The sequence below is a fragment of the Carlito syrichta genome, unplaced genomic scaffold, assembly GCF_000164805.1.
Source record: "Carlito syrichta isolate Samal-C Ts95f unplaced genomic scaffold, Tarsius_syrichta-2.0.1 Scaffold312190, whole genome shotgun sequence".
Taxonomy (NCBI): Eukaryota; Metazoa; Chordata; class Mammalia; order Primates; family Tarsiidae; genus Carlito; species Carlito syrichta.
The window spans coordinates 683380-697180 of record NW_007256286.1 but is presented as its reverse complement, the minus strand read 5'-3'; the positions used below and the strand labels follow the sequence as shown (position 1 = coordinate 697180).

At 42.2% G+C, this 13801-nt stretch overlaps 1 protein-coding gene across 4 annotated transcripts in view; it reads right to left on the bottom strand.

Moving 5' to 3' along the window:
- The window catches only part of HMBOX1 (homeobox containing 1), a 192316-nt gene that overhangs the window by 4374 nt on the left and 174141 nt on the right, over positions 1-13801 (bottom strand). For 2 of the 4 annotated variants that reach the window (XM_021718413.1, XM_021718411.1), the window contains exons 7-9: positions 3747-3829; positions 1507-1602; positions 52-143 (exon numbers count right to left, since the gene is read on the bottom strand). In XM_021718413.1, coding sequence (XP_021574088.1) covers positions 52-143; positions 1507-1602; positions 3747-3829 — 271 coding nt within the window. Of the gene's footprint in view, positions 1-51; positions 147-1506; positions 1603-3746; positions 3830-13801 lie in introns of all 4 variants that reach the window. The other 2 variants (XM_021718412.1, XM_021718410.1) reach the window with 2 other exon arrangements.

The following is a 13801-nucleotide window of genomic DNA, read 5'->3' as shown; positions in this document are numbered from 1 at the left end:
GCCCCGGCCCGCGCGCCCCCGGCCCGCGCTCCGCCCCCCCTGGCCGCTCACCTGCTCCGAGTAGTCGTTCCCGTCGACGTCGTCGCTGTTGGAGTGGCCTCCCGGGCTCTGCACGTCTATCCCATGGCTCTCCAGGATTGCTGCTTCTTCGAAAAAGCAGATGGAGCCCTAAATTACCTGCTACCCTGTCACCGCAGCAGCCGAAGCGCGGGATTAGCTTCTGGGCTGAGGAAATCGGACGGACGCGAGCAAGGCCCGGTCCTCCGCCCCGTCCTCCGCCCTTGCTTCTTTCAGACTGGAGACGGAGAAGCAGCCACGTGGGTCGGGGGAGGCCCGCGTCCGCCACGCGGGTCCCTGCTGCTAAGCGTGTTGCCTTTGGGACGACAGCTGTTGGGCCCTGGAGAGAGACTTGCTGACGAAACAGCCCTCCTGTCTTGGGCTCCACAGAGCATTTCAGAACCGCAATGGCGGAAAAAGTGACTTGGAAATGAAATGCAGTTTTTGAGGCTCAAAATCGACCCCTCGCTCCAATCTCACCAATTTTTTTTTTTTTGGTTACAATTTTGAACGGAAAAAAACCCCTTTACTTCTTGCTCTTTTAGTTATATTCATAGTTCTCCCTAGGGCACTTTTGGCATTTTCGTTTTCTCACCCCCAGCTTTATTAGGGTATAACTGACAAATAAAAATTGTATATATTTACAGCATATAATGTGATACTTTGATGTGTATATATATATCATGAGATGATTAAATCAAGAATTCAAATTTCTTAAACGCTCTTTCCCTCTGCCTTTTGCAGTGTTCCTTGTCCATCTAGTCTCTTTCATTCCCAACTACTAATCATCTGTTTCCTAATATGTAAGCCATAGTCCAGTAATGACAACGAAGCTTAGGGTGTCACATTCCCTCTCTCAAGACCCTACACGCTTCCTTAATATGCATCACAGGAGTTCTGTCATCCCAGCACTTTGGGAGGCCCAGGCGAGTGTATTGCCTGAGCCCGCGGATTCGAGACCAGATCGGGCAACTTGGTGAGATCTCGTCTCAACAATAAATAAAAAGAAAAATTAGCTGGGTGTGGTAGCGCATGCCTGTAGTTCTGGCTGCTTGGAGGGCTGAGGTGGAAGGATCACCGGAGTCCAGCAGGTTGAAGCTGGGGTGGCCGTGAGTGTGCCACTGCACTCCAGCCTGGGCGATGGAGTGGGACTCCAACTCAAAAAAATATATATACATATATACACCGCAGGAGTAATAATCTTCTCTATGGCCTTGTGTAATTCTGTATGCTAGAACTTTAAGAACAATGAGTTTTATAAATAACATCATTATTATTACAACACAATACTGTACATACTGACTTTGGGTTATTACAAATACAGTGAAGAAAAACATACAGGTGATCAATTCTTGTTAGGCTTAAAAGTTAGATCATTTGAACACTTTTAAAATAAACATGATGTTTGTAAGTGCTTCACAAGAGAAAGCAGCCTCACTGATACATTACCGATATTGGCTCTCCTCTTGATCTCCTTCCGTCTGTTAGCAAACCAATTATATACTTTCAGGGAGGTAACTCGTTCCAGATCTGACAGTTTTTTGCCTGTGAATGCATGCAATAAAATTCAGATCATCTATATCTGGGATTGAAGAATGAACTAGTTTTAAAGGCTAGCACTTTTGGTTTTTTAAAAGCTGCTTTTTGTTGCCAAAATAACAAATGCAGGGGGAATATTTTATTTAATATTGTTTAGTACCATGTACACACTTAAATTATGACTGAATGAATAAACGCATAGATAATACACGACAGCAACTAAGAACAAAGGATACTTCCATTCAGGAAGCCACATACAATACTGAAAAATTCCCAAAGGCAGTTGGCTAGGGTGCCCCATCAGAGTTCACATGATAGTGCTGTGGAGGAATACCAGAAATACATTTTAGGCTGGGCACGGTGGCTCACGCCTGTCATCCCAGTACTTTGGGAGGCCAAGGCGAGAGGATTGCCTGAGCCCAGGGGTTCGAGAACAGCATGGGCAACTTGGCGAGACCTTGTCTCTACAGTAAATCCAAAGATAAGCTGGGCGTGATAGCATGTGCCTGCAGTTCCAGCTACTTGGAAGGCTGAGGTGGAAGGATCACCGGAGCCCAGCAGGTCGACGCTGGGGTAGCCATAAGCTCCATCCTGGGCGATGGAGTAAGACTCCAAAAAAAAAATTTTTTTTAACTAGCATCATTCTAGAGAAAACTAAGTTATTGTTTATTAAGTATCCAGATAGAAATATATCTTTCAGGCCTTATATTAGCTAGTTTCCTGCTGCCTTAAAAGAGGACCTCATACATGCCTTCTCGAAGGCTTAAGGCCGCTACAGCCACCCATGATTAGAACCATGCTGGAAAGTACAGCACAATTAAAGTTGCATTTTAGACGCATTGGCCTCTTTCTAGTCGAATGTGAGTTCCTGTAGGTAGCACTATGCTTGCCAGTAAGGACCCACCCGCAACATTCCCTCCTCTCCTGTTCTTTTCTGTTTTTCAGCTTTTAACCCACAGTGGGAGGAGAAGGGTTTGTCAGGGCCTTGTTGATATAGGGGCAAAACACTTTCCAGGGAGAGTTCAAGCTCCTGCACAGCTTTAGGGCTGGGACTTTTGGCTTGCGTGAAACAAGGAACAGGTTCCTCTCATGTATGTGTTGATGGAACTGAGTTTGTCGGGTTTTGATGGCTGGGAATCTGACTTCTAGGGAAGGGAGAATAAATTACTGTTTGTTATAAAACACGGATACTTTTGTTCATAGCCTTTAAGCCGATCAAAATAACTGGCCAAATGGAAATCAACTGGATCACATGAGCAGAATGGTTTTTAGTAACAAAATCTGTAGAGTGTGGAACAGTATTTTAGCTCATGGAAGAAAATACATCTGCAGTATTTAAGTGATTCTACTGTCTTGCACAGGATCAACAAGACTTTAACATGGTGCCACCCTGAGTTTTTCTCAGCTAAACAGAAGCCAACTCCAAAAAATCATTCTTTCCCCCCAAAATAAATACTGAATTTGGCTGGGCATGGCGGCTCATGCCTATAATCCAGCACTTTGGAAGGCGGAAGCAAGAGGACTGCCGGAGTCCAGGGGTTCAGGGCAAACCTGGGCAACTTGGCAAGACCTCATCTCTACAATAAATCCAAAGTTTAGCTGGGTGTGCTGGTGTGCACTTGCAGTTCCAGCTACTTGGAAGGCTGAAGCAGAAGGATCACCTGAGCCCAGCAGGTCGACGCTGTGGCAGCTGTGAGGGTGCCACTGCACTCCAGCCTCGGTGACAGAGTGAGGCTCTGACTTTAAAAAACAACTACAAAAAATCCACAGAATTACACCATTTAAAACAATTTAAAAATCTTAATCTTTTTATTAACGAAACTGAAATATTTCAAACTTTGAAATTATTCTGGAATTGATCTATGCCTGCTCAATTTTTAGGAAAAGAAATCTATCCAGATACAAAATAATTTTAAGGTCTCATATCTCGTGCAGGGTCACTCCCTACAAACTCTCCAGTGTGACTGTCTGATTTCGAGTACCATAAAAATATCCCTCGGAAGCACTGCTTGAGGACAGGACAGTGACCATGAGGATGGTGAGACTGAGCTGAGAGCACCAAGCTGAGATGAGTACGAGACTGAGTGTCCTATGTGCTAATCTGTAACTGAGAGCTGCACTTCAGAGCAGAGCTGTGCTTGCCGCCTTACCTGGCTTCTGTATGACTGCATTGCAAGCATTTGCAATTTCTTCTCTCTTTGCTTCATCTGGGTATTGATTCTCATTGAAGTAACTGCAGAGGCAACCAATAAAGGCACAAAGTTTTACTTTTTAAAACGTGCTCTCATTAAAACATCAACTCACTGAAAAATATGTTCTTCTTTAAGATGCAATGTTCAAGTGCTGGTCCAAGCTGCCCAGTGGAATTTTCTGTGATAGAAACAATCTCTTCTGTGTTAACCAGTATTGTAGCCACGGCTCACAAATGGCTAATGAGCACTTGAAATGAGGATAATGTAAGGAATGAAATTTTAATTTTATTTAATTTTAACTAATTCAAATAGCGATGTGACAAATGACCAATATCTGGGTTGGTCTATATACTGCACAGGTCTATATACTGCTGTGTTTCAGGACAAGACATCATTGATACACAAGTTATTTTTCATATGTATGACTGACTCAAACCACAGAATTATGTAATTTATGTACTGGTAACAATAGAACTTTTTTGGGTCATATTGTTTGTAGTAGCAAAAATTGGGAATTACCCAATTTTTCATGAATGGTGGTACAAAAAAAATCTGTATTATTATACCACTGCTTAAAAATAAGTCAGAAAAAAATAAGTTAGAACTCTGTCCACTGACCTGGAGGAAGGCTCATGACATATTTCTAAGTGAGAAAAACAACCTGCAGAATAATACGCATGTGAGGATATCACTACAAAATTTAAAAATCCCCATCTGTGTGTGAGTCTGCACAGCTGAAAGCTGGAACAGTAAATACTAGGTTGTAAATACTGATTTCTCGTTGCGGGGGAAGAGGCCTAGAAAGAGAGTTTAAACATTTCTTTATCTTTGCACTGGTTATTTGTTTAAAAACATATGTATTACTTTTGTACTTTTTAAAGTACAATAGCACTTTTAAAAAAATTAGGTTCGCTGAGCCCATCCTTAGAATTATCAGTTCCGTGAGACTATGTGGGAACAGAATGCTTATGAGTGCTCCTTTTTCTGTCACCCATGAGCTTAAAAAAAGAAAAAGAGAACTTTCCTGCTTTGAGCCTGGAAACTTCAGATCAGGAAATGATCCCGTCAAATTCCACTCCTTTCTCAGGGCCTTCCCCTCCCCGTAATCCAGCCTCTTGTATTCCCTCAGTCCCCCTGTTGGCTCTGGTGGAAACGCTCTTCTACTGTGAGGAAGCACTGGAGGCCCCCAGCCCTTCCCAGCAGTCACCCCCACACCCGACTCCTGATGGTACCCCTTCTCTCGCCAGCCTGCTCCTCCTCCGAGGGCACACCTCCACGGCAGTCCGGACACACAGCAGCTGCCCCCACCTGACCACTTTTTCTAAAACGTAAGTTGCATGGCTGTATCCTCCCAGTCTCGTCAACCACCTGCTACCATGGTCTTCTGCTTTGTTAAGACATCTCTTCCTGCACGATTTTCTGCTACCATTTCCGGGACTCTAGTGTTCATACTGAGGATTTTTCTAAGTCACTATCCTCATACCTGCTCCATTTCCACATTTCTTTTTTTTTTTCTTTCTCAGAGATCTCAGAGACTTTCAGATCTGGAGCCTTACGAGATGACACAATGGAAAACAGAAGGTTATGGTGTGGGAGTGGCGGCAGCCAGTAATTTAAGGGGAGAATTAAATCCAGAATTAGTGAGACCCGGGGACAGGGCCTCCCCACGGGGATTATCTTTCTTTCTTCTTTTTCTGTAGAGATGGAGTCTTCCTATGTTGACCAGGCAGGTCTCGAACTCCTGGCCTCGAGCAGTCCTCCTGCTGACCTTCCCAAGTACTGGGATTACAGGTTTTGAGGCTGGTTTATTTCTGCATATCTAATGGCTGTTGTCTTTGCTCTTCACTTAGGCAGAGACGCTTTGGATCAGCCCCATGGACTTGCAGCATGGCTATTGCCTGTGGGCTTGTTAGGATGGCAGAATCTCGAACTTACCAAATCAGAATCCGAGTTTCAAGACTTTCAGGTGACTTGAATGCACAGTAACATGAGATCTACTGGATTAATTATTTACTCAAAATTCAACAAAAACAAAAAGCATCTGTTAAGTACCTAAAAAACATGCTTCTCATTGAGGGTAAAGAAAAGAAGTCGAAGGTTTCTGACTTAAGAGTTCACCGCCTACCGGAGAGAGACATAAAGAAATGCGCTTGTGGCAAAGTGCCATAGCAGGTAGGCCAGCGTGCTATGGCAGCGCGGATGAAGGTGTGCTCAGTGCTGCTGGCAGGAGCCTGGAAAGACAGCGCAGAGGAGTGCCGCCGGCCAGGTCCCGAGACAGGCAGGAGGTGGCAAGGCCGAGCGAAGAGAAGGACGATCGTTTCGTTCGAGAGGGAACAGCACGTGCCAAGGCAAAATGGGGAATAAAAGCCTTTGAGGATTCTGAGCATAGAGAAAAGTTCAGTATGGTTAGAAGTGGGGCTCATACAAGGAGATGATGGGACATTAGCCTAGAAGGGTAGGATGGGGCCAGCCTGTGATGAGCCTCACCTGTTATATATGAAGGAAAGACTTCAAGCTGAAAGAAATGGGGAGGCGGAGAGGTTTCCAAGACACACAGAGACAGACTCCCATATGTGCTTTAGAAAGATATTATTTCTTCAAGACTCAACCCCAGGAATTCGACCTCCAGGAGCTTCAATTCTGAAATCTCCCAATCAGCTTTCTACTTACCTACACCTCTTCCTTAAAAGAATCTGTTCTTCACCTTCTTTCTGTTTACTAATCCCTTAATCGTCCCTCCCCCACCAATTAAAGAACGTCTCCATTTATCTGTCACCCCTCTTTGGCCTCACTTTTCATTTCTTAGCCTGAGCCCCATGGCATGCGAATCAACAACGTCCCTTAGGAGAAACTTAGACTGCTACTGTTTAGATGTTCTGTCCTTCCACGGCACCTGTCCAGCCAGTCTCCTGTCCTGCAGAAAGCACCTTCCATTTGTTTTCTTTCACCCTCTCTTAAGGGACCAAGTGTTCCTGGACAAAGTCATGAGACAAGGCCAACTGGCTTCTTCATAAACCCCCGCTTTTCGGTCTCAACCAGGCCCTCCGCTTCTGGTGGGAATTCTGTTGGTCTTTCTGGCCAGCTGCCTTTCGGGACCCATCTCTCATGCCCCATTTACCCGAGAGCCTTTCCCTCCTCAGTCCCAAGCCCTCTGAAGTCACTGCTGGCACTCCTTTTGCAGGCGACCTGCTTCCTTGGCTTCTGGTTTTTGTTTTCTTTGCCCAGACTGAGATTATTTATTATGAGCTAACTTTTTAGCTTCTCAGCGTCTACACTGCTCTGAGCCGTCACTCGTTCATTTCTTTGTCTCACGGCGGAGGAAGATGCCTGCACTTTCCTCTTCAAGGACAACGTCTCCACTTTTGTCTCTGACCTCATGCTCCTCTCTTTCATTTTCCCAACTCTCTTCTTTCTTTCCTGCATACGTAACTTTTTCTTGTGCATACTTTATTTCGTGGATTTTATGATGCATGTTTCTTCATTATTGTGGTATCTGAAATTAGGATACATTCTATAACTAGTGGTGTCCGAAAGCGAATTCGTAGTGTTTTTTTTCCCTCACTGGCACATAAAATATGGTGTCTTACAATCAAGGCCTCCTTAGATTCGATGGAATACAGTAGCTGTTAGGACCTACAGGCCCCTTTCAAGTAAAACTCTGGTCAGCATACCTCATGGTACCAACTCTTCATAACTGAAGAGTCATAACTCTTCATAACTGAATAACTGAAAAGCCTGTGATGATTGACACTCTACCTTCCTGCAGTGCCTGATTAAGATTCCTAAAGCCCATCTCTAGTCACCATCCTGCTCAAAAGTTTTCAAAGCTGTATTACCGAGGTGCTCAGGGTCCTCCCCAAACAGCCTCCGCCTCTTTATCTGCTGCTACTCCCGTACATGCATGCCACCGTCTGGAGACGTGGAATGACCCTGAAAACTCCCTGCATTTCCATGTCTTTCTCCTGCCAGTACATCTCTCTTTACCTCCCCCCCAATGCAGATCTCGTCTGGCTTTCAGGGTGTAGCTCAAGCATTACCTCTTGGCCAGTCAAAGCATCCTCTTCACCCTGTGGGGCCTACAGCACTTCACCTGTTCCTCTCTTCTATCTCTTCCGTCTTGTATTAGGGTTAGCACTTTATACACCTCTCTCCTACTACACGGAAAACCACCTGACACCAGGGTGCAACTCTGGCTCATCCTCACATGCACTCCTCATTGATGATAGCGATGACTAGTCAATAATGATGGGCAAAGTCACCACCAACCCAGTGTGGGGCCTCCAACAGAAATGGGTATCATAGTAGATGAACTGCTGTCAACCGGGGGTACAGAGGCGTTGCAAAACGAGTCTGGAAGGATACATGCTAAAGTTATCCCTGAGGAGCAAGAATGCTGGGGATTGGAGGGCAGATAGGAAAATATTGGTGGCAATTAAGAGTGATTTTCACACTCTGCTTTATATATTTCTCTGTTGAAATTCTGAAATGAGCACGTTATTATCATAAAACTTTTTTTAAAATAAAAGAACTTTGGGGAAACATAAAATAATTAAGAACTAGTTTAACGAGTACTTCAACTCGGTAAACTATTTATGATTGGAAAGTGTAATTGGATCAACTAGAAAATATCAGGATTGTGACTGCTGTTCTAGTGACTAAGAGAATAAAGCCATACTATTTTTGGAAGCTAAATTAGAATTTGCAATTGTTCATGGTATATGATTTTTGTACTGAGTTTAAAAGCTTTAAAATTAATTTTTAATCTGTATTTTTAGGATCTAACTATATAAAATAAAGAAGATCAGAGTAAAGAAAAAAATCAGTAACTTTTTCCAAATAAAAGCCTCAAGAAAATAAGAATTCATTCAACATAGTTTCAAATCTCTAAGCCTGGCAACTAATTAATCCTTTCTTCTCTGTTAAAGACCTATTATTTTTATAATTAAGAAATGCAGGCCCATTGAAAATATTAATTTTCACTGAAATATGCTACTGCAGCTGGAGGTGTGGACAAAGGACTGTGAGCAGCACTTTTTTTCCTTCTATTTCTGTAATGTTTCAATGTCTTAAAGAATTAAATCAAGATATATACTATAACCTAAACTGATAAAATGACCTAACTATAAGACATCTCATGGTAAACATTAAGTTTGAAATGTAGTAATTAGAAATTTTCACTGTCAATCTCTTAAGACATTTTTTCAAGGACAAACACACAATACTGATGTAAGTGGAAGAGTTTTTAGGAAAAATAAAGAGACTCTGAATAAGGCATTATATTTGAGGGGAATAAGTCCAAAAGATGGGCTCTGGTCTTAAGAACCTATGGTTCAGTTGAGGAGGAAGATATAAAAAGGTTAAATAATAAAAGGAGTCAAAAATTAGCCAGGTGTGGTGGTACATGCCGACAGTCCTGTAGTTGGGAGGCTGAGGCAGGAGGACAGCTTGGGCCCAGGAGTTCAAGACTGCAGTGAGCTATGATGCCACTTTACTCCTGCCTGGGCAACATAGAGTCCTTGTTTCAAAAAAATTAAAATAAAATAATAAAAGGAGTCAAGACAGTAACATAACTATGACAAGCCAAACTGCAGGTAGCTGCTAGTTAAGTATATAACAATATGTCAAATAAATTCAGAGTAGAGAGCTATCTCTGCGGACCAGGCTGACCTGGGAGAGTTCACTGAATTGGGCAGGTGTCTGAGGGATGCACAGGCTCCAGACACTGGAGAGGAGAGGGCAAAGCTAACGTAAAGACAAAAATACGAAGACATAAAAGTCGAAGATGTCCTTAGGAAAATGGAAGATAGTCAGTGATGAGATCTGACTAGGCTACAGGAGTTATGTACAGGGTGATCCTATACCCTGGTTTGTTCGGGATATTGCTGTTAACTTAGGCTAGTAACAAGTCCCATCTTACTCCCCCCAAAGTATCCCATTTTGGACAATAAATTATATGGCCACCCTAGGGCTGCATCATATTATGGACTTGGCTGAATTTAATGTCAACCCAAATCCCATGCTTCTTTTTCACATGTGCTCTGTGAAACAGGATGTTGTATTTGCTCAGAAAAAGGAAGCACCAAAGAGGAAGATAACTACAGTTTCTATCCAACTACTCATAAAGGAGGTATCCAAGCCCAAGAAATCTGCTTGGCAAATAAGAGGCACTCAATAATTATCTGTCTGATCAACAAACAGATGGTTGAATAAATGAACAGATTAGAGAATAAAGGAACAAAAAAGGAAACAAAATTGAAAACAAAAAACAGTGGTTTCAGTCAAGGCTTTTGGTGAAACCCAGAATATCTCAGAAGAAAGTTAGGCTCTCACTATAGTATACAGTATCTTCTTCAGGTACACCCAGTGGCTTTTACCTAAAGATATAGCTGGATGTGTTTATTTCTGAACTATATATAATCAATATTGATTGCCAGTGAAGTTGGGAAGTATGTCTAACAACTCTGATTTTGGACATAATTAATTAATCATTCATTTTACTCATCCAAACCTGCTGAGTCCTAGTTTATACCAGGCAATTGGCTAAATGGTGGCAAAGATCAACTAGACAAAGCTTCCACGTATAAACAGTCAACAGGATATGTGGAGAAACAAAGTACTTTAAGAGCAATTATATTAGTTGTATGAACGCAGTACTATGGTAGCTGAGAGGAATGGGTACTTGTGCAGGGTCTTGAAGAAAGTCCTAAGAAAGGCTGGGTACAGGGAAATGTGGCAAGGCAGAGGAAACAACATGACCTGAGGAAGGGAGTAATGAAAGCGCTTCAAATGTCCTGAGACTGGGAAGGAGTAGAGTGTGGCTGGAATACGTGGTGCATGAGATGGGGGAGTTGGGGATCAAACTGGAGAAGAAGTTGGGTCTCGAGTTCAAAGGGAATGGAGTTAACTTCTTAGTCAACTGGGAGCCATAATTTAAAGCAGGGGTACTCTATGATCACTTATTTTTGCCAGGCAGTATCTCTGGTGATTCCGAGGGCAGAAGTCAGTCAGGCGGCTGTGGCAATGGCTGAGGAGGGGGCCTAGGGTAGGCTGAAGCCAGGAGAAGGGGAGATTTGAGAGACATTTCAGAATGGTATTAAAGCGCATTCTAGGAACAGTACACACTATTATTTATCTTCCAGCATTTCAGTTTGAAGGAAGAGATATTTCTACCAGGTAGATACACTGTAGGAAAATTTGGTTGTTAGACTCTAAAAGGGAGCTGTTTCTGAAATGGAACTCTGGAGCTTGAAACATATTTCTATTCCATATAAGAATGTTTATAGCCCTAGACATTTTCTAAGACAAAAAAGGAAAAGAAATGTAAACAGAAAGCTATAGGTAGCAAAAAAAAAGCGATAAAACAAATCCTTAAGGACACTACACTTTCACAAAGGACAGACACTGTCAGCTGAGTGATCAGTGAATATCTTCACAGAGAGAAACCAAATGATCTTTTGCCAGACAATGACAGCAAAGAATTAAAATGAAAAGTGGCAAAATAATTTACATGAGATGAGAAACCATAAGCTAGTAACAAATGGAAATGTCCTTGAAGCACTTTTATTTCAATAACACCAAAGTCTATAAAAATTGCTGCTGGAGAGTTCTTCCTTTTGCGTCTTGGTGAGCATATAGAAAAGACAGAGACTGACTCTAAGCCAGGGATAATGCCATGTAAATGAACATTTTCTTCTAAGCCTTTATGTGAACTACCTCTGCCGAAGAGATGTTTAAACCTTACCATTTTAGGATTTTGGAGACTCAGAAGGGAGAGGGTGGGAAGAAGGGGAAGGATGAAAAAACCACCTATTGGATACAACGTGCACAGGTAGGGGTGGGGGGTACACGTCAAGCCCAGACTTCTTTCCCACTATATGAGTGGGCACTAAAAAAAAAAACAACCCAGAATTATCTTTTGGAGGGCAGGCCCCTTGTAGTACACTTGGAATTTGTTCCTATGACTCAGAATCTATTCCTACAAGTCAAATGGTCAACCAAAATTTTTTATCTGGAAGTTTTGAAAAGGTTGCATCACAATTTATGAAAGAAACGCCCCGAGATGTGGTAAAGAAGTGACTGGTTCTTCCACCATAACAATGTACCCGCCCACACACACCATGCTGAGCGTTCAGCAGTTTTTGACCCCAAACGCCATGACACCAGTGCCCCACACCCCCCGTTCACCCGACCTCACCCCAGTGACTTTTTGTTTCCCCAGATGAGAAAAGTCCTTCAAACGGAAATGTTTTGCTGATGTGGAAAAGGTGAAACAAAAAACAGCAGAAGCACTAAAAGGCATCAAAACTGACAAGTTCAAAACTATTTTGAGCAGTGGAAAAAGCATCTCCATAAGTGTACTGCATCAAACGGAGAGTAGTTTGAAGGTGACTGAAGTTTAAATATGTAAGGATAAATACAGAATTTTTAATAAATAAATTCAGGGTTTTTTGGATCTCCCCTCATATAATGCGACCATGTAACCAAAAACTATTTGTACTTCCTAAAGCTATTGAAATAAAAATATAATAGAATAAAAATAACCTTACCATTTTAGTTACCCAAAATAAGGTTTCAGGATTGCCAAATATTTCCTACTACCTACAATTCAGTGCGTACTTCCTCATCACTAAGTAAATGTACTGGGCAGTGAGCAGGAAGGGCCTGCTCTCAGAAGAAAGACTACTCTTTCAGAAGAAAGATGGTAACATTAAACTAACATACTTTGGAATGTAATTGTCCCATCTCCTATTTGAGAGCGTGTATGTGCTAAGTGATCTTTGGCAACAAACAAAACAATTAGAAATTTTCTTCTTTGTTGATTGTTTTTGAACAAAAGGATGAAAGGCGGAGATGAAAGAAATGGGAAAACCATCTTTGAGTACAGCAACTACCTTTTATTAAGCCATAACAGTCTAAGAAACACCCTCAGCTTACCTGCAGATCAGAATAGGGATAGTCTATCTTCTATCCAAAGATGTCAAAGCCCCTCTAGTACAAATCACACTTTAAAATACCCCTATGAAATAATCAGGGGTCAGAGAGAAATAAGAGGCGATCTAGAAATCAACTGTGCACATGACTCCTCATCATTTAGTCTGGATTTTAGGATAATTAAGGGCCTTGAGGACTATTCATTGTTCAACCTCTTCATTTGAAAAATGGGAACAACGACAAGATGAGTTCCCCAAGGTTACAGAGCTGGCTAGGATCAGAGCCAAGCCTCTTGCCTTTGAGTCCCAAGCTCTTCCCTTCACTGTTTGCTAAGGAAACTGCTGGATATAGAAGGCTGAATAGTGTCCCCAAAATTCATGTCCACCTGGAATGTCAGAGTGTGACCATATTTGAAAAAGGGTATTTGCATACATAATCACAGTAAGAATGAAGATGAAATCACAGTGGGCCCTAAATCCAATGAGAGTACCCTTATAGAGGCAGAAAAGAACACACAGAGAAGGCACTGTGGAGACAGGAGCAGACATTGGAGTGATGATGTATCTGTAAGGCAAGGAACACTACGGATTGCCATCAACTGCCCAAAGCTAGAAGACAGGCAAGGGACGCTTTCTCCCTCAGAGACTCCAGAAGGAACCAACTTTCCTGATACCTTGATTTTAGATTTCCAGAAAGATGAGAGAATGAACGTCTGCTCTTTTAAGCTACCCAATCGGTGGTAATTTCTTACATTAGCCCTTGGAAACTAATATACTGGGTAAACAGAACTAGTACAAAGAAAAAATGGGATGATTTTAAGAAGCAATATGGTTAGACTATCAGCTTGATGGACTTCATTTAAATAGAAATATACCTGGCAAGTTGACTGGAATAAGCAGATATTTCTGTAAATAAGCTGAATCGGGCATTTTATTCTCTAGAATCTCTGGTCAACTACTGGAAAACTCTGACTTCACTTTTTTTTCCTCTGTGATCCGAGTTGAACGGCTACCCCTTTTTTGTTTTTCATTTGAATTTCCCTAAAAAGCTCCCATTTCAAAGTTTTACTGAATTTATTTTTA